Here is a 23,844-nt window from a genome sequence, read left to right as displayed (position 1 = left end):
CACGTCTCTGGTAGCGGCAGCGACCTGTCAATAACAGTGAGCCCGCCCTAAAGCATACCCTGCTTTATGGTATATTTGACTCTAAATGGACCATAATGTACTAAATGAACATCATGCTGTATTGAAGAAGACTTGAACCTAGAGATTGAGACCATAAACTTATGTTTACAATGTTTACTGAGGTAATAAATCAAGAGAGAAGTAGTCTTTTTCTCATAGACTTCTATACAATCATCATTTTTGCAACAGTTGGAGTCGCCCCCTGCTGGTCAGCAGAGAGAATGCAAGACACTTCCGCATTGGTTTCACTCAGCTGAACCGGAGGTTGCCGCCTGTTATTAACATGGAGGTCTGCAGGGATTGACTTTCTTTTGGAGCCTCGAGTGGCCATTTGAGGGATTCACACTTTTTGGCTTCATTTATCAGCACCAGAGGGTACTGCTTGGTTTTTCCTTATCCAGAAAACGTTGTCCAGAATCAGATCACATTATAATGCCAGGTGGGAATGGGGTAATACGACCTACACACACACACGCACACACAAAAGCAGTGCTTGTAACCCTCCCCGCTACTGAAACAATACGAAGGGGGTGACGAGAGTAGTGTTCGACTGATGTCAATGCCATTTAAAGCTGCTAATAGTCCAAAGTTTGTGAAGAACTGTTTTTATTTAAAAAAGGAGAAAAGTGTTCAACACTACATTCTTAAGACAATAAACTGGCTCAGGGACTATCAACACTGTCATGGAGAATCTGGAGGGGGAGCCTAGAGGATAAAGCCACTACAAAGACACCAGTTTGTTGTCCGGTGGACTAGTCTTTACATACTTATCGCTAACGATGAGAACAGCACGAGGTAAGCGGGTGAGGTAAGTGTGAAATTTGAGAGTTTGAAGGACTTCATTACCCCGAGGACACGTAATGTAATGTGAGTTTGTCTGAATAAAGCTGTTGTCTGCGGTGAGATGAAGATGTGGAGGAGCTGGAGTTAGATCTCACACACCGGTATTCACCTCAACACCAGAATACAACCTAACCGAGCAGTCTTATCAAGCTAATTAAGAGGTATCGATTACACCTTATGGGACACGTTAAAGGAGCAGTGTGTAGGATTTAGTGGTAACTAGTGGTGAGGTTGGCAAAAGGGCTTAAAAAGGGAAAAAAGTATAACATACTGTATGTTATATAACTTTTCAAACCAAAGTCAGCGCTTATATGCAGTTTGTTTTTTTACGCGGGAAAACCAGCAAAAATTGGCGACAGACTCCTTTCTATTCTTTTTCTGGTGTGACGTTCAATGACACAAAACAGGGTTAGTAAATAGTGAAAATGTTAGTTTGTTACTTATTCAGTCTCTCTTTCAAACTAATTTGGGACAATGTTTGAGTGCTGATTGAACTAAGACGGACGGAATTTGCCGGCACATTAATGGCAATTTTGTCGACTACAACTATGATTCGTAAATGTATTTTAATATAAACACGTTTCCCTTTCATCAAAACAAAATATTCAGGTTAGAAAAACAGTGTGTAAACTGTGTGTTGTAGCAGCTTTACTACAACACATTTAGTCTGGAGCACATAGCGACGGCCTGGTGGATCCACGTAACGTGGATGCAGCTATGCAGGTGTGTTAGTCTGTCTCACGGTACATTGAGTTTTTGAATGTGTGTGTGTGTGTGTGTTCAGATACATCTGTGGCTCATGCTTGCTCTTGTTTTGACAGCAGAGATGGCTGTAAAGCCTCCTATCATCTAATCAGGACACACAGAGACACAGGGAGGATGTTACACATATACAGTAAGAATAAGAGGGGGAGAGAGGTGATGCAGAAAAGGACACACACACACACACAAAAGTCAATCAATAGTTTCTTTGTCCACCTTCAGTCTCCCTCTAGTTCCATTCCTCTCCTCACACCTCGTCTTCCTGCTCCCCTGTAGTGAAAGGGAAATATGGATCAGATCAAAAGAAAATAGGGAGAGAAACCAGATGTGCTCCACAGCTGAGTGAAACCTCTTTTATTGCTCTTGGGTTTTGTTAAATATGTAGTTTTCCAACTTTCACACTTACTTCAGACTGGTGGGAAAGAAAAGAGTTCAAAGCTCCTCAAGAGAAACATGTTCAAAACTTCTCTATGAAAGTTGATGATATTTCCATCTGCAGCGCTATATATGAAGTCACTCGACCACCAGTCATCAGTCAAATGAAGTGTGATATACTGTATACGTATATACATCCTAACTAAGGTTCCACTACCTTCTCAGACTCAGTAAAATTACTGTAATATTGCATATTAGCCTGGTGCCTATGAATTGAGACCACTTACAGGAATTATTCTATGGGACTGGATGGTTGACAAAACAATGAATGGTTGTCCCTCAAAAAGCCTGAATTAGCCCTAAAACGGACGGAAATAATGTTCTATAAAGTTGTACAACCTTGCAGTGAAAGCTTCACACAGAAATCACAGTATGTCGGGAAATAATACATTTCAAAAAGTATTTATGGAATGTATTTTTGGTTGAGAAACGTCAACATTCAACGTATCCCGTGGTTTTTAAAAATGTACAATGCCAACATGTTTTCTGGGGTGTCATATGCTGAGCTGGGCCAGCTCTCTTAGAAGATGTCTGCTGATAGACCACTAAGCTAAAGGCGAACAAGGGTTCGCTATGATGACGTTTAGTCGTCTCATTTAGCAAACGCCTTTTTAAAGACGCCTAAAAGCTTCAAAGTTCATGAGTAAAGCACTGAAACATTTTATGTCACGGAACAAAACATTAAAGTTTCTTAAGCTTGTGTTAACCCCACACCTTATTTGAAGACCAAAAACAAATTTAAAAAAAACATTGACTTCGAGACAAGGGAACCGGACGTGTGAAAATGCTGAGTCATTTCTAGGGTTCAGGACTCATTCCTGCATCACACTATTCCATAAAAACTAATGACTAATGCCTCAGCTGTAATGTGTATTTATTGATAATTGGCTAATGTTAGCATGCTAACACACCTGTGAACATGGAAACAGTATACCTACTTAGCATTAGCATTTAACCTTGCTATTGTCAGCATTCTACTATTAGCATTTATCTTAAACCACATTAAGGGCAGCCAGATGGACAAACACAGTTGCAAGACAGGTTCTTTTATTTCCACAACAACATTTGCTCTTTTCAGCTGGTGATAGTCGTTTTTTACTCCTTTTTTAATGCTAGTTTTCTGTCCGACCTCCAGCTTCCTCTCCTCTCTGCTTGTCTTCGTCCTCTCTCTCCTTCACAGGTCTTGTCTCAGGTGGGTTTGTGCTGGTGGGACCAGATCGGTATCCGTTTACACTATATACAATAGTCCTCTGTCTCCTCCTCTTTCATCCCTCTGGCATTCTCACCTCTCCTTCACCACAGCGCCCCTATTCCTCCCTCCCCTCAACACACTTCTTCCCTCACTTTTCCCTCTTTCCCCAAAAGCTTCCTGTTACTCTGGCCCTTTACTATGAGCTGCGTTGAGGTCAGCTCAGATATTTACTCACATCACGTCTTAAAAACTATGTCGGCCTGCTCTTCATGGATATAGTTAGTTAGTATAGTGGACATCATAATGTTTGCAATGAGGTTAGCGAACCTCTAAGTGAAGGGGTCATTTGTTTAAAGAAGCATGAAGTTTACTCCTGACTCGTATTTCCGTTTAATCCTCCCTGGCAGCATACGACTACTTCGCCCGTCCTGTTCCTTCAACGTGACCTCTACAGGTCTACCTCTCGTGGTATTACGAGGCAGGACGGGCCGGGGCTAGCTGGTTAGCATGCTCATTTCAGTACAAATCTCTGCAACACAATACACAGACGTCTTTGACATAACGCCTGCACTGTAATCATGTTCTGTTGACACAAAAAATATTTTTTAATAAAGTTCTCGCTTTACATATTGCACCTTTAATGTCCTCAACAACAGAAGATGCCACTGAGTTAAATTACGGTAAATAGAGTTTTTTTGGAGCTTGACCCATAGTAAGGATTATTTAAAATATCTCCGCTCCTGCTAATTTGATTTTTGGACTCCTTTTTTTTCCGTCTGTCTCTTGCAAGCCTCCCAACATTTAGGAAGTGCAATACTAAATTTAGATCACCTTTTAAAGAAAGAGGACATGGTTTGTTGAAGTCAGTTGCTACAGCAGGGTCAAATGAGATGATTTACTGCATGAAAAATACTGTGTTCCTCCTGTCGCTGACTCTATGTTGTGTACCGAGGCCAACTGATAGTAATGTGAAAGCGTCACACTGTGAAGAAGAATAAGCGATAAAAACAACACCAGCATTTCTTTGCAGGCTCATCTGTTTTTATACATCTTACCATGCTGACATGTAGAAATAACCACAAAGTTTTACTATCTGCAAAAGTTCAGAAAGTCTTTTCTGTCTCTGAGCTCCAAACATTCTGCTCTGTCTTCCTGCCACAGTGCTGCTGAGCTGAATCTGGGACCCGTCCGTACACTACACACTGCATATAGGCTTGTCCCAGATTAGTAACTGAACCGGGTTAGTTCTTCCAGGGCTTGACCCACTCCACTGTAGTTTCAGAGGACCCAGATACCTCAGGGACAGAATGCCTAGTTCCATTAAAAGACTGTCCCTTGAGAGGAAATGTGCTGAACTAACTAAAATCACAGAGAACAGTGTTTTTTATTCATTATACATTTATTTGACTCGTATCTTAAGATTTAGTCTCATGTAGGTGGTGAATTAAAGCTGCACTAATACGTGTTTTATATTAACAATGGACTAAGTGACTACATGTAAAGTAATACGAACAAATGATCACTTTACGGAGCATTGTAGAATTTTCAGCTTACTGTTTCGGTCTAACGGACGCAAATTTAGACATCTTACGAAAAGTTTTTTTCCATGCGTTCTCCTATAATGTCCAGCAACACGAGCAATCAGTGCGCAGGATCTGTTTAGGCAACAAACCTACTTGGTTAAGTTAAGAAAAAGATGGTTGGGTTAAAAAAAGGATGTTTGTTTCTTAGCTAACACCACATACGTACGTTACGTAAGAAAAGTGAGTTGAAATGAATCAACATTGACTTGGTTTTGTGCGGGACTCGAACAGCAATCTCCTTGATGACAGTTCTGTGTTGGTTTGACCTGTCCATCCACCCAACCTTGCCCTTAAGCAGACTTCTACACTCTTTATACTACCTCACCTGACTTCCTCAGAGGCAGCCCTGCAGATCTTGCCTCTTGATTAAGTCCGTTATATACAGAATATAGTGCATTACTTTTCTTAGGTACGATTACAAACAGTGAATGCGAACAACTTGAGCTGGTGAGCATCATGGAGCGTTAAGCAGCAGAGTGAATATTGAACTTACATTCATCGGGTGGAAGCAAAATAACTTCAAATGAATGCTAATGTTGCTCTGTGTCTGCTGGATGTGTAGATAGGCAAGTGTTCGCTAACAACAACCAAAACAAGTGCTGCTACTTTAAAGCTCCTTACTTGCATTTATATATCAAGGGTTTACTGCAATGTCACGTAATCTGATGATTTATTGATGGAGAACAGGGTAGATATGTGCGTTGGACCTTCTCCTCAGGACAATACTTTTTTGTTAAAGTGGGCTGAAGCTACTCCAGCTGATGCACTGCATGTTAAAAACAGCACGGAGCAGAACTCATTGTGACACTGTTACCTTCTTGTATTTGTAGGTGCCACAGTTCTTCTGAGTCGGCAGTGGGAAGCGAAGATCACTGGAAGGCAGCGCGAACCGTCCGGTCACTGAGCGGCTGGGTGGGACGGAAGTTGTCCCCCAACATCCCATCGTTCCCTTCTAGTAGCTCCGCCCCTTTGAAATGGGACCGCAGCCTCCGAAACTCCTCGATCTGCAGAGGAGGAAAGATTTAATTTGAGAGGCCGAACTATAGGTGGCAGCTCCATATATCAAGGCTCCACACATACAGTATCAGGATTGATGTGTGTGTGTGGGGGGGGGCACCGGAGCGTGGTGAGTACTCTGTCCCAGTATTACTTTCCCCTCTCTGTCTGCGGCTACGACCATTCATCCTGTAGCACTCTCCTCTTTTACTGTAATTTGTGACACGAAGTATGTTGGACATATACCTTTTACTGTCTTGGATCTATTGGATTGAATGGACTCCTTGTGTTTTTAATACCCTGTTTAAAATCTTTGCTGTAATAAACTTTGTAATCTTGGGGGAATCCTGTCTCAGTCCATCATTTACCGCCACATGTACCAATAGAGGATCTGTGGGCTTTTAGTTGGTTTGAGCCAGTAGTAAAGGATCGGTGTACCCTAAAAATTGTAAACCAAATCCGGGCCTTGCCGTGGCCCGTGGTCGCATATAGATACACAGGATTATTCAAGTCCTCTGTATGACATCAAACATTTGCTCTATACTCAGGGTTTCCTCAGGCTGTCAAAAGGAACCTGCATGGGTGAGAATTAGCAGACTGGGACCCATGTGGAGTCTCTAATGGTGGATAAAGACCCTTTAATGACATAATGATAGTGTGGGAAAGAAATGTGAGAATGTGACAGCTTTCAGAGCTGTGAAAGCTCAGTGAATGTGTTGTCAGTCTATTATTTCTGGTGATTTCAGCTCCTGATGTTTGCCTAAAGAAAGCATGGCAGATGGCTGAGCAAGCAACCTATATTTACCCAGCGCTACAAGAAACATCTCTTGTTTTCTTATTCACACCAGAATGTTGCGATCAGAACTGTGATGGAAAGGATTCACTATCTGACTTCCCGTTCACGTGTAAACCACCACTGATACTATCGCTTTTACACGCATGTACTGTAAAGTGGCTGGCCAAGACAAAGGACAGTTCCTGTGCTGTCAGGCTGTTGGCTAACAGAAACCAGATTTATAGCCCGCTGTCAAAGTGCAAAAGCCTGTAGGCATAGAAACACTTGAATACCTGCATGCACTGTGCACACACACACACACACACTCTCTTTTAGCAGCCAATGATAGCCGGATGTTTGGAGACGTGTATTCTAGGTAAGCAGGACCTGCTGTTTTACAACTCTTCTGCTGTTTGTGTTCATTCAGCAGCTGGTGCTCAGATTAAACAAATGATATATATTATAATTTGACCTGCTGCTGCAGTGACATAGCTCAAAGAGGCTATTAATGAATAACTCTGAACATACAGACATGATGCACATACTTTAAGTTTAATTCTGACTTGCGCTTCCTGATTATATCTGATTCATCACAAATAAAAGTCCATAAAGCCAGAATTTGCCTGAGAATCATTCTGTATTGAAGTAATCCAGTGATAGTTGTCTGTACTTCGGTGAACTGCCAATAGCTAATTCTACATACTAAATGGTGCCAGTTTGACAAAATAAAGGCTAAGAAACGGGCTCAAGTTGTAGCCAGCAGTGGAACTCACTGCCTGCATGGCCACATGCTGCTTCCTGTTTACATCCCCTAAAGTCCTCAGGTTAAGAGGGAGTAGATGGTGGGTGTCTGGGGGTTGCAGTTGTCTCAGTTTTGTCGAGGGGTGTCAGCCTTTGACGTAGAAAAATGCAAAAAACTTTGTCAAATTTTTTGGTTTCTTCTTGCTGAAGTAGTTTTTCCTCTTTGGGCCTCTCAAGTGGTTTCAATTCAACAATTATGTTATTGAAATTATTTTTTAAATAATTGAGCGGCTCACATGTGACTATGACAATTAGCATCTGAACCGTTTTAATCAAAAAGAATCCTCGTGCCTAAAGCTTGCCGATGATTAATGTGCATCATCTCCGTACAAAACCTTGTGGAATGTTGTAAAGTCCTCCACATTTGAATGGACACAGCCTGAGGCAGGAGGACAGCCGGGAGTCATTGTCCCTGTTAGCATTTCAAAGGGTCAGCGTGCCAGAAGGCAGCACGGATGAAAGACTGAAATAAATGTCAGATTAACCATCATCATCCTCGAAGAGAACCATGAGTCAGGCAGAGGCTGAATCCAAGGCAGTGTGACAGGCTCATTGATTGTCGGTGGGTGTAGAGGCTTCATGTTCTGTGTTGAATGCTAGAGGGCTTCAGGTCAGCGCTCCTGTGTTGTAAGAAAGCCACTAAAGGGCCCGGCATTGATCACATGTACAGCCTGAACTGAGGAAAAAGAGAGAGCAGCGCTCAAGCCAGGCTGACTGCTGCATTCTTGTATAAAATAGTCACGTGAGTGACGACCTTACTGTTGCTATGGTGAGCAGTTATGATCCTTAATTACATCACTTTTACTGCTCGCTTCTTTTTCCCTCAGGGATATTGGAAAAGACAACTATATCTTCATCTCACTGTACACAGTTGATATAGTACATGTTGGCATGTACTGTACTTATGTACAAATTTGAAGTATTTATACTTGTTTCTATTTTCTGTTACTTTCTATTCCTACTCCAAATCTCAGAGGCAAATATTGTACTTTTTACTGCACTAACATCTTTAGTTACTTTACAGATCTTCGATCAAAACTATATCATAAACTATTCTAAATTATATCAATAAGGCTTTATTGGTCTTAAGTGGGGGATTGGTAAGCTACCCAGCAGTATGTAAAGTAATATATAAAATATGTTAGTTCATTCAAATTAGCTCCACTTTAACCAGCTGCAACAGTAAAGTGCTGAACACATTAATGGATCAATAATAATTTACTTTATGTACTTTGAGTATATCTTGTGCAAATGCTATTTTTCATTAGAGTAAGATTTTTAAGGCAGGACTTTTACGTGTAACAGAGTATTTCTACAGTGTCACATTACTACTTCTAATTAAGTAAAAGATCTGAGTACTGTGCAAGTGTCTGTCCACCTGATGAATGTCTCCTTTCTGCTGCTAAATGCTGCACTTTGTTCACCAGCTGGTCTCTAACCGGGTCTGTCTGTCTGTTTGCTGCTGAGCAGGTGGAGCACAGTGGTTCTATCAGAGTTTCATCACTGAACGCAGAGAACCAACACAATGAGTTTAGAGACGCTCAAATACTCAAAGGCTGAGGTGAACAGAGTCTGTTGCAACAATGGGTCATTTAAACCCATTGTTAATAAAATATATATTAATTAGGTAGGAATGAAAGACAGGATGCAGTCATGAGTAACCCCTTTACAAGCTGATTATAACACTCCTAATATGGGAAAAGGAACCTAAAAGAGTACTTTTGAACTTTATCATAGCTGGTAGTAATATCAGTATTGATGCCGTCAAACCAGAGATATGGCTTTTTTCATGTGTGTCATGCAGCATGCTAGCAGCAGCTACATCTAGCCTCAGGCAGAGATGAGCAGCTGGCTAATACAGAGGTCTGGTAACTAGCTCACTTCTCTCTGACTCAAGACATTTATCAGATTTCACACAGCTCCTTCTGACGCCACAAAATGCTTAATACATACAACTTTAAAAAAAATATATACAGCGGTACTTTGTTTTGTAGTTATGTTTTACCTGTAACTGTGAGATGGTGAGAGGGTAGCGGTAGAGGATCCAGGTCACAGTTTCACTACAAGGTGGTGTGGTCAGAGATCCTTCATACACCCAGTAGTCTCTCAGTAAAGGGTCTGGAGGCAGATTAAACAATTTATGTCAAATAAAATGCTTCAAAAATCTGATTTTATTCTCCAGCTGTGCATTTTAATAAACAATCCAATTTTCTGAAATGGTGAGACTAGCTTACATGTTAGCACTGATACAATTGGAAATTAAAAGGTGGGTAGAGTAGGTGCTCCACTTAGCACAATGTACAGAAATGATCAAATGTCCAGAAATGCATCATTTTGTTATACTATGCTTGGGGATTCTGGCGATTCGGGAACCCCTTGTCTTGAAATTAGCCACCGTCCTTCAAAATGTGATGCATGTCACTGACTAGGGATGGACTCCACTCGCGGGTTATGTTTTAAATTCGGTAAAATACCTAGATTCATTAATGGGTCTAATTTAGAAACTCAGAGGATATCTGTGATTAAGGGATTGCCTCCACGGCTGAGTCAGCGGCTAGCAGCTAACTGTGCTAACAGTGCAAACAATGGCAACAGTACTGACAGAGCTAACACTGTTTACCTGGTGCAGGACTGCGGTATGTGTGGATGCACTTCGCCAAACAACTGCCAAATGCAATATTTGCAGGAGGGTTCTCACGACAAAGGGAGGAACAACAAGTCCCTGCTTAAATATCTATCTACCGTTCATTATTTTAAAGTAATAACCGTTTAACATGATGGACGGAGGTGAGTTTTCATTACTTGATTAGGACGTTTGTGCTGTCTCACGGTTCTACTCCTTGTTCTCTGACACGTCTGAGTCATGTTGTAAAAACTGGCATGAAGAATGAATGAATTGATGAGAGGATGATTGAGACCCAGCAGGCTGCCAGCTTGGGTCAACTATGGCGGTATAATCTAAAACTTATGTTTATATATTCATTGTGCATTTGAAATAAAAAAAGGTTTTCTGCTCACCAGGCAACAGAGTGTTGGGGTTGAAGCAGGGGATTATCTTGCTCTTTCCCTGATGGTGTGACAGCAACACAACAGAAATGATTGTATTAATGTATCATGCATGTTTAACAGTGGGGTTATTCATCTGATGTAAAAACTTGTCCTTGTTTTTTCAGGTTTAATCTCACCTTGTACTGCAGGTCCTGTAGAACTTCAGTGATGGCCTTCAGACCCAGGTGCTCCTTACCGATCTGATAAAAACAAAGCGTTACGGGTTTCAGTTGGTGGACTTATCGACGTATCTTATCAGTAACAGCCTAAAAGACGTCAACAGAGTTTTAAGAAGATCTTAGTTTGTATCTGCCGTATCCTTACAGGAAGTAAGCAGGAAGCTAAAGGAGCTGTCAAAAACAGGACGTGTGCGGTTGACTGTGGCCTCAGGAGGTCAGGGCCGTCTGGGGTGAAACCAGAAGGTGACTTCTGCAAGGTGTCTTCTCACTGGACTGGTGCCTCAGATCTCTTTCAAAGTGATGTTATTCTCTGAGGTTTGATGGAGTTAAAGTTCCCACCTTGTTTAAAGAAGTTTTGTTTAAAGAAACTAAGGATCATTTCAACAGTAAAGTCCTCATTTCATCGGAATATTACAGGAGGTGTTTTCCAACTCCTTTCACAGACCGACTTATATTATTACACTGGATGGTTCAAGCTCATCTGGAATGAACCTGTTTGTTCATTTAGCAAAACAACTCTTACAATCCCAGGAAGGAAAAACACTTAAAGGCCACACTGACGTGTTGAAAGAGTCAATGTTTTTAAAACTGAGGGACATAGAGGGGGAAAAGCCTGCAGATAGGCCTACTTTCAAAAAGTTCAAAATCTTTTTACAAAAATATTGTGTCAAGCACAGATGGGTGGTTCTTCTCAAATATATTCCACTCAGTGGCAGTTGTATTTACAATGATTCTACCCTCCTTGATAAAAACAGGGTAGGAAATTGAAATTTTCATTATATTATATGTTATATATGTAATACAATATATGGTAATATTCATAATGATTAATTGCTGGACTGTTGTATTGAACTGCTTTAGTTACAGTTAGTTGTACCTAATGAAACCACAATCACAATTGGAGGCTACATTACACTGACATTGAATAAATGTAGCATTAGTTATTTTCTTCAAATTTGTCGCACAGATCTTGTCTCAGTTTGTCTCGAGTGTATTCTGATGATAAATTGTACTGAAATTTATCTTATGTAGAGAGGGTTGTCCGGTAACCGCAAGGTTGGCAGTTCGATCCTTGGCTACCACATGTCCTGTGCTGAAGTGTCCCTGAGCAAGACACTGAACCCCTAACTGCTCCCCGGGCGCTTCTCAGCACCCAACTGCTCCCTATATACTATACTAGGGATGGGTTGAATGCAGAGAACTTCCCCGCTGCGGGACTAATAAAGGATTATTAAAAGAAATTAAAAAGCAAATAAATATCTAATCCCAACTCTCTCCTTATTGAAACATGGTGTTGTTTCAACACTTTTCTTATTCTCATGACAATTTCTTTAAACTTTTTTTCCCTGTCAAACTGAAGGATTTTGACACACACGTATGTGGTAGATAAACATATGTTTAATATTAAGTAGCTTACATTTAAAGTGTTTCAGGCATTGTCAGAATTTTTTTTTTTTACTTTTTTATGACCTGGTATGAAAATGATAGAGGAAAAATGTAAGACCCAATAAAAGCTTATGCTTGCATCACTTCAATACAAACTAGACATACTCAAATAATACCAACGACAATTAAATTCCTAAAAAGCAAGTAAAGGCAGCATGCTAGTCAGCTTAACATGTTGTTAGCTGTTATTAGCTCGTAAAATTAGACAGCTGTGTGTGCTTTGTTAATTGCTAAGTTGAGGTAGCTCTATTTGTTGGCTCAGGCAGCATGCTAGTTAGCTGAAATGTTCTTAGCTGTTTCTTTTGTTGGCTAGCATGTTGTTAGCTGACGTGTAGACAGGATGCTTTGTAGCTTTCAAAGGTGGAGTAGCAAAGGATAATTGTGTGGTTTGTTGATTGGTGGGTTGAGCAGAGTGCTCCTAGTGGTAGCAACATGCTAGCTAGCTTATGTCGTTAGCAGGTTGACATTAACCAGCATGCTGTAATAATAATAATAATAATAATAATACATTTTATTTATATAGCGCTTTTCAGAGTACTCAAAGACACTTTACATTAAAATCATTATATATAAAAGCAATACACTAAAAACATAAAATACACAATATCGGTCACACATTAAGAGCAAATGCTGTAGCTTGTGATGTTATAAATACAATAGAAAGAAGTGAATAGCTTGCTATAGAGGAGGGTGGTTCTGGGACACTACATTCTCAGTACATTCTCGCACAAATTTATATTGAAACAATATTACTTTTTTTCTATGGTAAGACAAGTGTAGGCTACATTATTACATACATTTACTGTATATTGGTAAAAATATATATGTATATATATATATTGGGAAAAAACATGTAGGACCCAATATGCGCACATTCAGGTTACATGTGTATATTTTGTCAAATGTGAATTTTGATATGGCAGTGTTGAACTGTGTTAAAACCAACCCCTTATCTGGTTACTATGCCAGCCTACTGGTTCTTGATGTGGATGTTTTACCTGCACGAAAAGAGCTATGATGAGGACTCCGTTCTTCTTCCCAAGAGCGTCCTCCAAAGTGTTGAACAGAGTGCTGTTCCAGTGAATCAGATGTAGCTAAAGATGGACACAGAGACAACAGAACACAACCTGTGTTTGAGAGGCCATTGTTATTAACAGGTGTATAGAACAGTGGTAAGTGAGAGAGTGAGAGACCATCAGCTGGGGGTGAATGATGGCTTTCTATATGGACTCTTATGTCAAGTTAATGTGACTGTGGAGAATCGATTGGAAAACCTCTACCCTGAAACACATTATCAGACCAGACCACAGAGCTATACTTCATAAGACTGAAAGCTGCCTTGGGACTTATCTTAAAATATATATATATATATATACAGTATATATATAAAATCTCAGCAATCTCTGAGCTGTCAGGCTCTTTGTCAGTAGTTTAAGCACAGATTTCACTTCCCGTTGAACTCTGGTTTTGTGGTTTGCGAAAGAGGTCAAAAGCTGTCTTGCTCTTTAAATATATCATGATTGCAATACTATGAAAATTGTATCCTTGAAATTTCAAGCAAATTCAACCCAGTTTTAAATAATAAGGCTGGTGATATTTTAAAAGGACTAGAACTAGTGTCTGTGGCTCTCGGCTCCAAATCACTCAAAAATGTTTTCCACTGAAGATGGTTCGCGAATACATTGTTTCATTTTTCTTTAAAAAAAAAGACTAAATCATTTTCTGAAACAGTTGGACACTGTCATTTTACAAAATAAAAGTAACTCATACAGCAGGAAATTGAATTTGTTGGGGACTATTTTCAGCTGCGTATTAATAAATGTTGGTGCTCTTGTGAGTCTTTGGGCCAGCAGAATGGTGAAGTTGGGATTGAGTCAAAATAAACTAGTGTCTGTGTTCAAGGTAATAATGGACCATGACACCCAGTGCAATAATGCGGTCATTGATGTGTTTTGACTGTACTTGTTAAGATGATAGATTCATTTTTTGATTAAAATGTCGCCAGACTTCTCCTTTGATCTAGATGTCTTAAACAGTACTCCAACCTAAACGACAAAATGTATTGTTTGTCATTGCCCTAACAGTCTGACGCTTCGTATGTCCAACCATCCACCCTGACCTCATCCCGAACAGGGATTTTTGCATAATCCCGAAATACGTTTAATGAACCAAAATACATTCAATGATAATATGGTTGTTTTTTATGTCCAATGCACAATCTGCACATAACATCTACAAAATGGTTAATACCAGGGAAAGATCATGGTTATGGATCTTGTTAAGGTTTGTCAACTGAACTACCTGTAACATGCACACCCATCCACCACTTTAACCTCCACCCTTTTACTACACAGAAACGGCACACTACCTGCTTTGGCACTAAATGTTGGCACTGGACGTAGATTGTGAGGTGCAGCATAGTCCAATATGAATGTAATTCCTTAGTGAGCGTTAATTCCAGCTCCAGTTTAGCCCTACGCTGACTTAAATGGGGAAAAAGTAATTCAATTGTGTGGCTTTTCTACAATTTCAAAATGTTATCAAACTGATTAATCACTGAAAGAATTGTGGCGGTTGTGATGCTCAGAACAATTTATCCTCCTTTTACAGCCGCAACAGTAGAGACAAAGTAAGCACAAAATAACACAGAGAAGAGTCATAAAGTCAGCAAGCTGACTCAGTAAAATCACTTATTTTAAGTTTAGTTAATTGAGTAAGGGTAATTTATATTTTTCCGATTGTGTTAATTATTCTTTCAAAAGTTACATAATCTCGCTCTAGGCTTAAGAACTGTATGGTTGACATGTTAAGCTGACCGCATGACTGAAGCAATGAGGATATGCATCAGGTATCATCAAACTGAGTCGAGCACTGTTGGCATTTCCACAGTTTCACTTTGGACCTTAAATTTCTAACTAAATGCCAGAGGTTAGTGCCAGGATATGCGGTCTGACAGATGGCAGCTAAGTTAATCATTTTTACTTTTAAAGAAAGGCTTGTTCACTTTCCCTCTGAGAAAGAGTGAGATGAGAATATCGATACCGTGCTCATTTTAGTACTATAAGAACTTCTCCTCACTGTGTTGTTGCCAGGTTTGGTACTTGGTATACTAAACTCAGTGCGTCTGAGTGCACTGAACTGTGGTTCCTCAAGAAATAGTTACGTAAACCACAAAATGTAACTTTAACATTTCTGTTTGTGTATTAAAAACTAACTAGATACACTGTTCATTTTTGTGAACTTCAGAGACTTCAACTTCAGTAGATACTATGTATAGTTTTACATTTTTGAGAGAGCAGGCTAGCTTTTTCCGCCTGCTCCCAGTGTTTATGCTAAGCTAGGCTAATCGCCTCCCAGCTCCATACTAGCTGCACAGACATGAGAGTGGTATTGATTTTTTCATTTAACTCTCGGTCAGAAAGTTAACAAGTGTATCTCCCTCAAATGTTGAGCAACGTATTTAAGGATTTAAGGACAGCTGGCTTTGCATATCAAGTTATGTGTTAGTGGGACCTAAAGAGTTAGCCTTCAAAAATGTCTTTCATCAAATTTTAACGTAATGTAATTTTACCTAATTTATTTGAGCTTTTTTTCGAGGCTATAGGTGTAAAGTTTTCAGACATATAGATGGGCACAACCCCAATCTAAATGTTACCTAGACACATATAAAGACATTGATTTTAGCCTGTGAAAAACAGCAGAATCAAAAGTGTTACTTGTTAGAGAAGATTAAACAGGTTCTGTGTACAAGGACTCAACAAGCTACGATGTTATCTGAAGGACAAATGTCAATGCCACAAGGCCAAACATGTGAACACTATTTCTTTAGTCTCTAAGAGGCTGTTGGTCTGCTTTGAATGTACGTGAGGCCCACTCAATGGGCATGGCCTTAATTGTGTGTGTGTGTGTGTATGTGTGTGTGTCTTTGCTCTACCTCCATAGGGAAAGCCTTGAAGTTGACAGTGTGCTCTGATCCTCTCTGGTTCTCCTTGCCCCAGTGGAACCGAACCTCGTGAAGCTCGTATTCATGATCACTAGGCAACGGACCGCCGGTAACCACTGACAACGGCACAGAAAACCCAGGGCATTGTGGGCAAGCATACACAGGAAGTAGAAGACAAATCAAAGCGATCAGAAGTTGTCACTAATGCTAATGTGCAACTCTTAACAGAGATGAGAAGGAAGCGAGATGGCTCACTCGTCAGCTACTTCCATCATCAGCTCCGGGAAAAACAATGTGTTTAATTCAGAATGTTAATGATTGGACACAGTTGGAAATGGTCTATAATGTGTGTTCATGTATGTCTCACACATTTATGCTTGTAGATGTGATGTACATAGAAGTAGCCATAAATACTCATATCATACTGTACCTCATCAGACTGCATCGAGAAGACATTAAAACTTAACAAGTATAATCAACATTTTAAAGAGGGTTGTTTACAGTGGGCTAAATTCATTCTTGTTTTCACACATTACATAAACGTGCATGAATGTGTCTCCAACCAATAACCCACTGGTTTCTCATCACTTTTTAAACAATAAGTAGAGTTTTGACAGGTTGTCTCCTGGGAGTTACCTGACTTGGACTTGAGAATGATGCGGACGGTGTGTCCGTCATTGATGACCTCACAGTCTCGACACACCACGTAGTTTGGTGATAAGCCCACGTCCAGGAGAGACGGGTCATACTGAGCCTCCCTGGAGTTCAAGTTAATGGGAGACTGGTACTCGCCGTTGGCTGATGGGAAATGGAGTCCCCATTCTACACCTATAAGTGAAAACAGGCACACGAACAAACACATTACATGGACCATATCTATCTAGTTCATTAGTGAAAGTATGTGAGTATTATCAGAAAAATATCTTTACAGTATCAAAAGTAAATGTACTCAATCCAGAGCAAGTCTACCTGTGAGTGTTTATATACTACATATATTATCTATATACATATACTGTATATATTATGTTATACTAGAAGTATATCATTAGATTATTACTCTGACGTTAAAGTAGCATTTCACTCTTGTAGTTGGTTGAAGTGAAGCAAATATTTAACTGTTTAATTTTGGGCTGTAATTTATGATTAATATTTCTGTCAGGAGGATCATGCGATTGCTCACGTGTGTCCCAGAGTAAGTGTGTACCTCTGTGTCCGTCTTTGGCTGATCTTGCATTCTGCTGCAGCAGACTGCATAATATTTTGGCTGGCCGGTTATGGCTCCATGCTCAAGGACCTCTCGTAGTTGCGGTGACTCACACTTTCTGAAAACAACTTTATTGCCTGTTTTATACTGCCATTGACTGCCTGCCTGACTGCCTGCAAGTGAGAACACTGTTTGTCTGAGCTGTTTGGCTCACTTTTAGTGTTTTGTACAGAGGGTTTGGCTAACAGCTAACGGAACTACCAGTACAGACACTGGTAGTTCTGTTAGCTGTTTGTCGCTACTCAGCCACTGCCACACGGGCAGACAGCTTGGTGAGTTTCATTTTGTTTTGGGCTAAACATGGTAATTAGCATTATTACATGAAGAGTGACTTAAACAATTTATCAGTAATCAAAACAGTCGCTGATCACTTTTTAGATAATTGACAAATGGATAAGGACAAATTGTAGATACTGTTTATTCCTTTATGCATCATATTATTGAAGTCAAGTGTCAAAGCTTCATTTGTAGATCGACTCAAATTTGTTGTGGCAAAAGATGAACCTTAAACAAGAGCAAAAATACATACAATTAAAATGAATAATGTAGTTTCTGTGTGTTTAATAGAGAAATAGCTCTGTGAGTTTGTTGTGTTTTAGGTCTGTAGCTTACCAGAAAGACATGCAGGTGGAAACAGCTTGCTTCTGTCAAAAGTGAGAAAGAGGATGTTCTAAGGAAAGCTAACCAACTAGCTAACCGCTCTAAAACTGCCTCAATTATGTTGCATCATGTTAGCAAGAACGCTTGTCAGGCTACAACGACAACAGTCACCTGGGTCACGAAAGTACACAAGGCCCAGTTATTGCTAGCTTAATAACAGTTTACCGCTTGTTAAAGCACTATGTCTCATTTTGTATTTCTACATAAATGTTAAATTCACACAATGTCTACATTCAGTGACGTTTTGTAGTCGCTCACAAGCTAGCTGGCTATTTCCACCTGCCTCAAGTCTGTGTGTTAAGCTAGTCTAAACATATCACAGAGCCATGCTGCTGCATTAAACACACAGATTAGATTGATATTGTTTCTATGATTTTACTCAGAAAAACAGTAAAGTTAGTCAAGTGTTGAGTTTCTGCAAACACAAGGTTTCTTTGTTTAACTATGTTGTGTAGTGCTGCAGAGGTTCCTCCTCTATTTACTCTTGAAAATAAGAAGTACATCATTATCTGTCCTGTTACATGACCTGGATAATGAATAAATAAATGTTATATGTGAGTACTTGACAACAACGGAGTTGAATTATTGTTGTGCATTTAAGTTTCCTGTGAAGTAAAGGTGAAAGCGGTTTATTCGTGACCTTTGAGAAATTATTTGTGACATAATGGAAAAGACCGAGAAGGAAGGGAAGCAAGTTGAAAGTGCTTGAAAACAAATGTAAGCAGGTTGTGGTTGCAGAAAGAGGGTCAGCCTGTCTAACTGGGACAGTTAGTTGCATGTATATTTGTATGAGAGATTGAGATATTGCAATATCTTTTTAAATAATGTGTGAACACCGTCTTAGTTTATGAGTCTAGAATGGTTGCTATCAACTTAAAGTCTGTTGTGCTGGCAGAGTGAGGAAGCACAGCAGAGTAGAGAAAGTGATACTACGTGACGCCTAAGGTGCCCACTGGTCTAGATTCCCTTCAGCTTTTTGCTGACCACAATCACTCTAACAGCACAATGAGAACATTGTGAGGTGTGTGGAACCCAATGTGTCTTTAAAAAGAGGAAGCGAACACTTTTGGTGGAGAGTGTCGCGTTCAAGAAAGCCCAGTACACCGGTAAACCCGAAAATGTACTCAACTCCTCCCGGGAGGCCTCTCTACTGCAGACAGGCTGACTAGTCTCTCCATAGCAGAGAGGGGTGAGGGGACCCGTCACATTCCCTCTTTCCTCAGCAACTAGAGCCATGACAACACTTGACTAAAAGCAGTGAGGGGTTCAGTGCAGCTACAGTACACACAACTGTGCTGTGTGTGTATGTGCTTGTAGGGACATAGAAATGAGTTTTATTTGGGAAGGTGCTAGATCACATTGCTAAACCATATACAACTACTGACTACCTGGTTGACTGATTGTCAGTCAGTTAATGTACTTGCCAGCATGATGTTATGACATAACTGTATCGCAAAAAACATGATTTAATACTGCATTTAGCAAATGAAGTCAGGTTGTTGAGACGTAGCCACAACCTACTTCAGGTATGTTTCTGTTCTGTAGCTTTTGGTTCTTCATGTATTCGTGCATCTACAAGTCTTCGCCATAGGAGTGCAGACAAAACCTCATTGGATGTCAGGTTTTATAGACCTTTCCTTTATATTTTTCATTCATATTAGCACAAATTGCCAAAATCCTAGATAACCTTATTGGCACATGAAGAATATATTTAGTTTGCCTCCTAGCAAGAAAGCCATCACCCTGAGATGGCTGCGAGACAAACCAACCAGCAAAGGACGACTGACCTGCAATTGAAAAATAAATAAACTGTGTGTTTTTGACCTTTATCCTATGACTACAATACCCGGTCTTCTAAAAATGACGTTCCCATAAAACTAAAACGATATTGTCAATTATTTTTCGAGATAAAAGTATTTTTGTCCAATTTTAGATATATTTCTTATTATAATCTTTTAAAGTCTGCATAGGGAGGAAGACTCTCACCCAGGAGACCACTCTTTGTATTCCATGTGGAACCAAAAGACAACATTGACTTATTTAACTTACGTCTGTAACTTAAACAACGTAACAAATGTGCTTATTTTAAGCCAAACCCTGATATTTTACTAAACCTAACCAAGTACTTTTGGTGTCGAAACCTAGCCAAGTAACTTTTTTGCTTTGTTTCGTTTTAATCTACACATTAATTATGTGTTTAAAACTGCGGCTGTAATCCGGAAGAAAATATGTTTCTCAAAACTGAGAATGTAGTATAGTTGTATGGGAACATAAAGTCATTTTGTAGGAGACAGGATTGCATAGTGTCCAATATGCAAAACACTGAACTAAATGTACTCCTCTGCCCTGCTGTTATTACAGACATGTTGGAGGTTTTCGGTTAGCTTGTGCTAGTTCTGGTCCACACAGTTTTGTAGAAGTGGCTTTGTTCCAGCTTTGTTGGTTGGTCCAGAGAACCAAAACAATGAACTGAGTTGCAGTCACGGCTATTTCATTCAGTTAATAGCCATATTATTCATCCATACATCTTTAAAAAAAATAAAAAATACGTTTTCGAAATGGTACCAATGCAATGAGTAAAGTGGGGACTTAAACCAGTGAAATGCCAGACTAACTTTGGATAACACTGACTCATGCTCTGTGGCCACAACAAACCAACGCAGCTGACTGAGTTACCTTTGTCATGTTCGTTTGTCTGTTGGTTAGCAGTATACCTCAAGAGGACAGCACTTGACGGGCACGAGTCAATTCTATTTATATATTCCATTATCACAAATCAATAATTTAGGGGCCAGGGGGCAGAAGCAAAATTCTGTTTCCAGTCAGTCACTGGTCAGATTCGCTTGAAGTTTCACCGTGAAACTCGGATACTTACAGGATTTAGACATTCTCCAAAAAATCAACATGACTTTTCCATCACTAACAGTATTTTGTTACAGATCCAGATTCACATGCAGATTACTGCAAAAGCTTCCAAATACTTTTTTATAAAAAGAAAAAGAAACATTGTCTAGTCTTGGTGGAGCTGTGTCCTCTCACTGAACTTTAGTTGATAATTCATATCATATCATTGTGTGGAGTTTTTTTACGATAACTTAACTATTGCCACAGGAATTGTTTTTTATTAGGAATTTAAAAGCACAACTTTAAAATGTATTCCAAATGTATTTCCATAAATAGTATGTATGGTCTTTTCAAAAAATCATAAATTATTTGTTGTATTCTGTCATTATTTGCTTTTATCTTCAATGGCAACTCATTGTTTGTAAGTCAGTTCTTCCAACATTCTAATGAAGACCTTGTAATATCAAGTGTCCTGCAGAAAGCTTTTAACCTCCCATGCACAATATGGCTCTCTACACGATAGCATGTAAGAAGTAACCAATTCAAATCATTTCAAAGCTTTAAACATATTATCTGTGTCAATGGAACATCCCATTACTTTTCCCTGTAGTTAGAATGTAGATTACTTTTAGTACAAAAGGTTTCCTCAGGACACGGATGTGATATTTGCAAGCCATACATTAATGTCTATCTTATGCCTACAAAGTATACTCACAGTGAGAATTTCACAGCTCAATATCACAGTGCATCCCTCGATGCTCAGTAAATGCAGCAGCAGAAAGATGACAGAACAAACCAACACAATTTATATTTACTCATCACTTTGAACTTTCACATGTACTTATGTGTCAGTGAACATCTTGGAACCCAGATTATCTTTCCCTATGTGGAAAAGTTGAATTGGACTAACATAAATCAGCTCCAGGTAAGGCTGGACGTGTCTCCTTTCACTCCGATCTTGTATCTCGTAAAGATAAGCTTACGTGTCATGTGGAGTATTACTCAGCCTGTGAAAACAGTTGAAAAATGTCTTCTGTGGTTCTGGAGGAGCATTGTTTTATCTAAGAAAGAGCGTGGCGTTTGAACGACATGACAGCGAGGCCCTTACAGAGTCACAAAGTGAGAGGAGCTGTTTCAGAAAGCCTTGGTCCCACAATGTTACGTGACTGATGGGGAGCATTGCCACGGCTTGGATGGGGATGAAGCTCTCCTGGCTGAATAATCAGCACAAGAGATGTGTTAAAAAATATCTGGCTCTTGGACGGAAAAGGGTACAAGCCTGGCTAAATGTAAAGTGAGAAGGTAACTACCACTCCCAGTATGCACTCCGGCAAGAAACTCCCAATCACGGAGCTTAAACTTTGACACTATCCTCAACCAGAATCTACTGGCAGTCTGTGATACCATCGGAGTGCTGGGGGTTACCGTCCACATTCACTTATGTTGGGTCAGTCAAGAGGACCGCATGCTGACTTCAGGAAGCTTTTTGCTCTGCGTCGCCTGAATTTATTTGGTGTTGGAGACCCTGAACTGGCCTGTATCTCAACAGGCTTTATGCGTGTCCAGTGCTGCAGGATGAGGTCTGTCTGGCACACTTCCTTGACTGTAAACCAGGCTAAACGGCTGGAGAGTAAGCAGAAGCAGGCTTACCCTGAGACTCTGTGCTCTCCCTGATTGTGCTGAGATGCAGTCAATTATACCCAGAAAGCTCCAGAATGCTGCTTCAGTCCAACTTCAGTGACTGGCTTTTTCTGTTATGTTTGCCACTGATGGCGGAGGGAAGCTATTGGTCATGTCAGAGATGGTAAACCTCCATTTGCTAAACTCTCGCGAGATGGTTGAGGTCTGGCATTGACCTTCCAATGGTTAAGGTTAGGACAGGTCCTCGACAGCAAGTCTTGCAGGACTTTTCAGATTTACCATCTAGACAAGACCCTGCATAAGGAAGCATATAAGGAAGCATACATTTGTCTCTTATGGATTCAATTTTGGATGAATTCCGTAACTATGGCGCAGCGTTTTGTTCACTGCAATGACGAAATGCGCAAATCAGCAACGATCAACAAGGCTTGTGGGAACTGGAGTACATAAAGCCGTCCCCATGGCAAACTTACAGAACAAAAACAATAATTCTGAGGAACTATGGAAATTATTAAAAATATGGTATCAATTTTGTATTTCTTCGACCTTTTTATATTTATTCCAAACAAACTATTCCAGCTGCTTTCATGTAAATCTGTACAGCAGAGGAACACCCACACAACTGTTTAAAACAGCAAAAGGTTACATGTATTAGAGTAAACTTTAAGAAAGGCCAGCAAAACAGACAAAACTCCACCTATAGAATGAACAGGCCGACACATTAAGAAAATAATGCTTTTGGTTAAGACCCCTTTTAAACCCATCTGGACCCTGAACTTTTTTAACAACACCCCATATTTCCCAGCATCCCTCCACATGCTGATGAAGACCAGCACCGGCCTACCTTCCTCGTAGCCCCAGTCCAGCTCATCTTTCCCCGGGTTATAATCCGACTCCTCGTTCACACTGTCAGCCATGGTGTTTGGCAGTCTGCTCACTGCGGGTAGAAACCAGTCCGTCCTCCCAGTAGACGCGCAGTCACACTGGTTTGGTCCGTTCACTTGGACACAAACTGAAGTCTCTGAACTGACTGAACTGCAGCCTGCTGGATGGGTTCCCAACTGAGCAACGACTCCCTCGGCCTTTCACTTTCTTCTTTAAGTCTTTTTCTGTTCTTTAGATTATTTTCTTTCTTCTATTCTTTGCGTCTTCTTATCCCTGTATGTCCTCTCTCTCTCACAGCTACTCACTGATGTGTGTGGAGCTCTCTGCCTCTGTGTTTCTTTATTCTGTTGCTCCTCCTCTTTCTCTCTCTCTCTCTCTCTCTCTCCACTTTGCTCTGCTGTTATCTCTCCCCCTCTCTCTGTCTTACTTCCTTTCTCTCTCTCTCTTGCTCTGCAGACTGCAGGTGTGCTTGCCGAAATAATCACCA

General features: G+C 40.2%; 1 protein-coding gene across 2 annotated transcripts; it reads right to left on the bottom strand.

Annotated features, from left to right (window-relative positions):
- Positions 1-263: 263 nt before the first annotated feature.
- Positions 264-23,631, bottom strand: ca8 (carbonic anhydrase VIII). Of its 2 annotated transcripts, none has more exons than XM_031877452.1 (9): positions 23,317-23,631; positions 16,700-16,891; positions 16,055-16,179; positions 13,119-13,214; positions 10,633-10,695; positions 10,466-10,514; positions 9,453-9,565; positions 5,690-5,879; positions 264-1,935 (listed from the first exon to the last, which is right to left on the bottom strand). In XM_031877452.1, the coding sequence occupies exons 1-8, from the start codon at positions 23,387-23,389 to the stop codon at positions 5,745-5,747; spliced, it is 846 nt and encodes a 281-aa protein (XP_031733312.1). In that variant the 5' UTR covers positions 23,390-23,631; the 3' UTR covers positions 264-1,935; positions 5,690-5,744. The 2 variants fall into 2 exon arrangements, with proteins under 2 accessions (XP_031733312.1, XP_031733313.1); XM_031877453.1 differs by having other exon boundaries at positions 16,700-16,885.
- Between the last annotated feature and the right edge of the window lie 213 nt (positions 23,632-23,844).

Source organism: Anarrhichthys ocellatus, unplaced genomic scaffold, assembly GCF_004355925.1.
Source record: "Anarrhichthys ocellatus isolate YVR2014 unplaced genomic scaffold, GSC_Weel_1.0 scaffold137, whole genome shotgun sequence".
NCBI classification, from domain to species: Eukaryota; Metazoa; Chordata; class Actinopteri; order Perciformes; family Anarhichadidae; genus Anarrhichthys; species Anarrhichthys ocellatus.
Note: the sequence above shows the minus strand (reverse complement) of the source record. Positions and strands in the feature narration are given on the sequence as shown.

Bases quoted from the DNA above. Each gene is read 5' to 3' on its own strand.
- ca8 (XM_031877452.1), bottom strand. From the start codon at position 23,389: ATGGCTGACAGTGTGAACGAGGAGTCGGATTATAACCCGGGGAAAGAT. The intron at 13,215-16,054 runs GTAGAGCAAAGA...GTCCATCTTTAG, and splicing joins TCAAGGCTTTCCCTATGGAG to CTACATCTGATTCACTGGAA. The intron at 10,515-10,632 runs GTGAGATTAAAC...TCACACCATCAG, and splicing joins TACAGGACCTGCAGTACAAG to GGAAAGAGCAAGATAATCCC.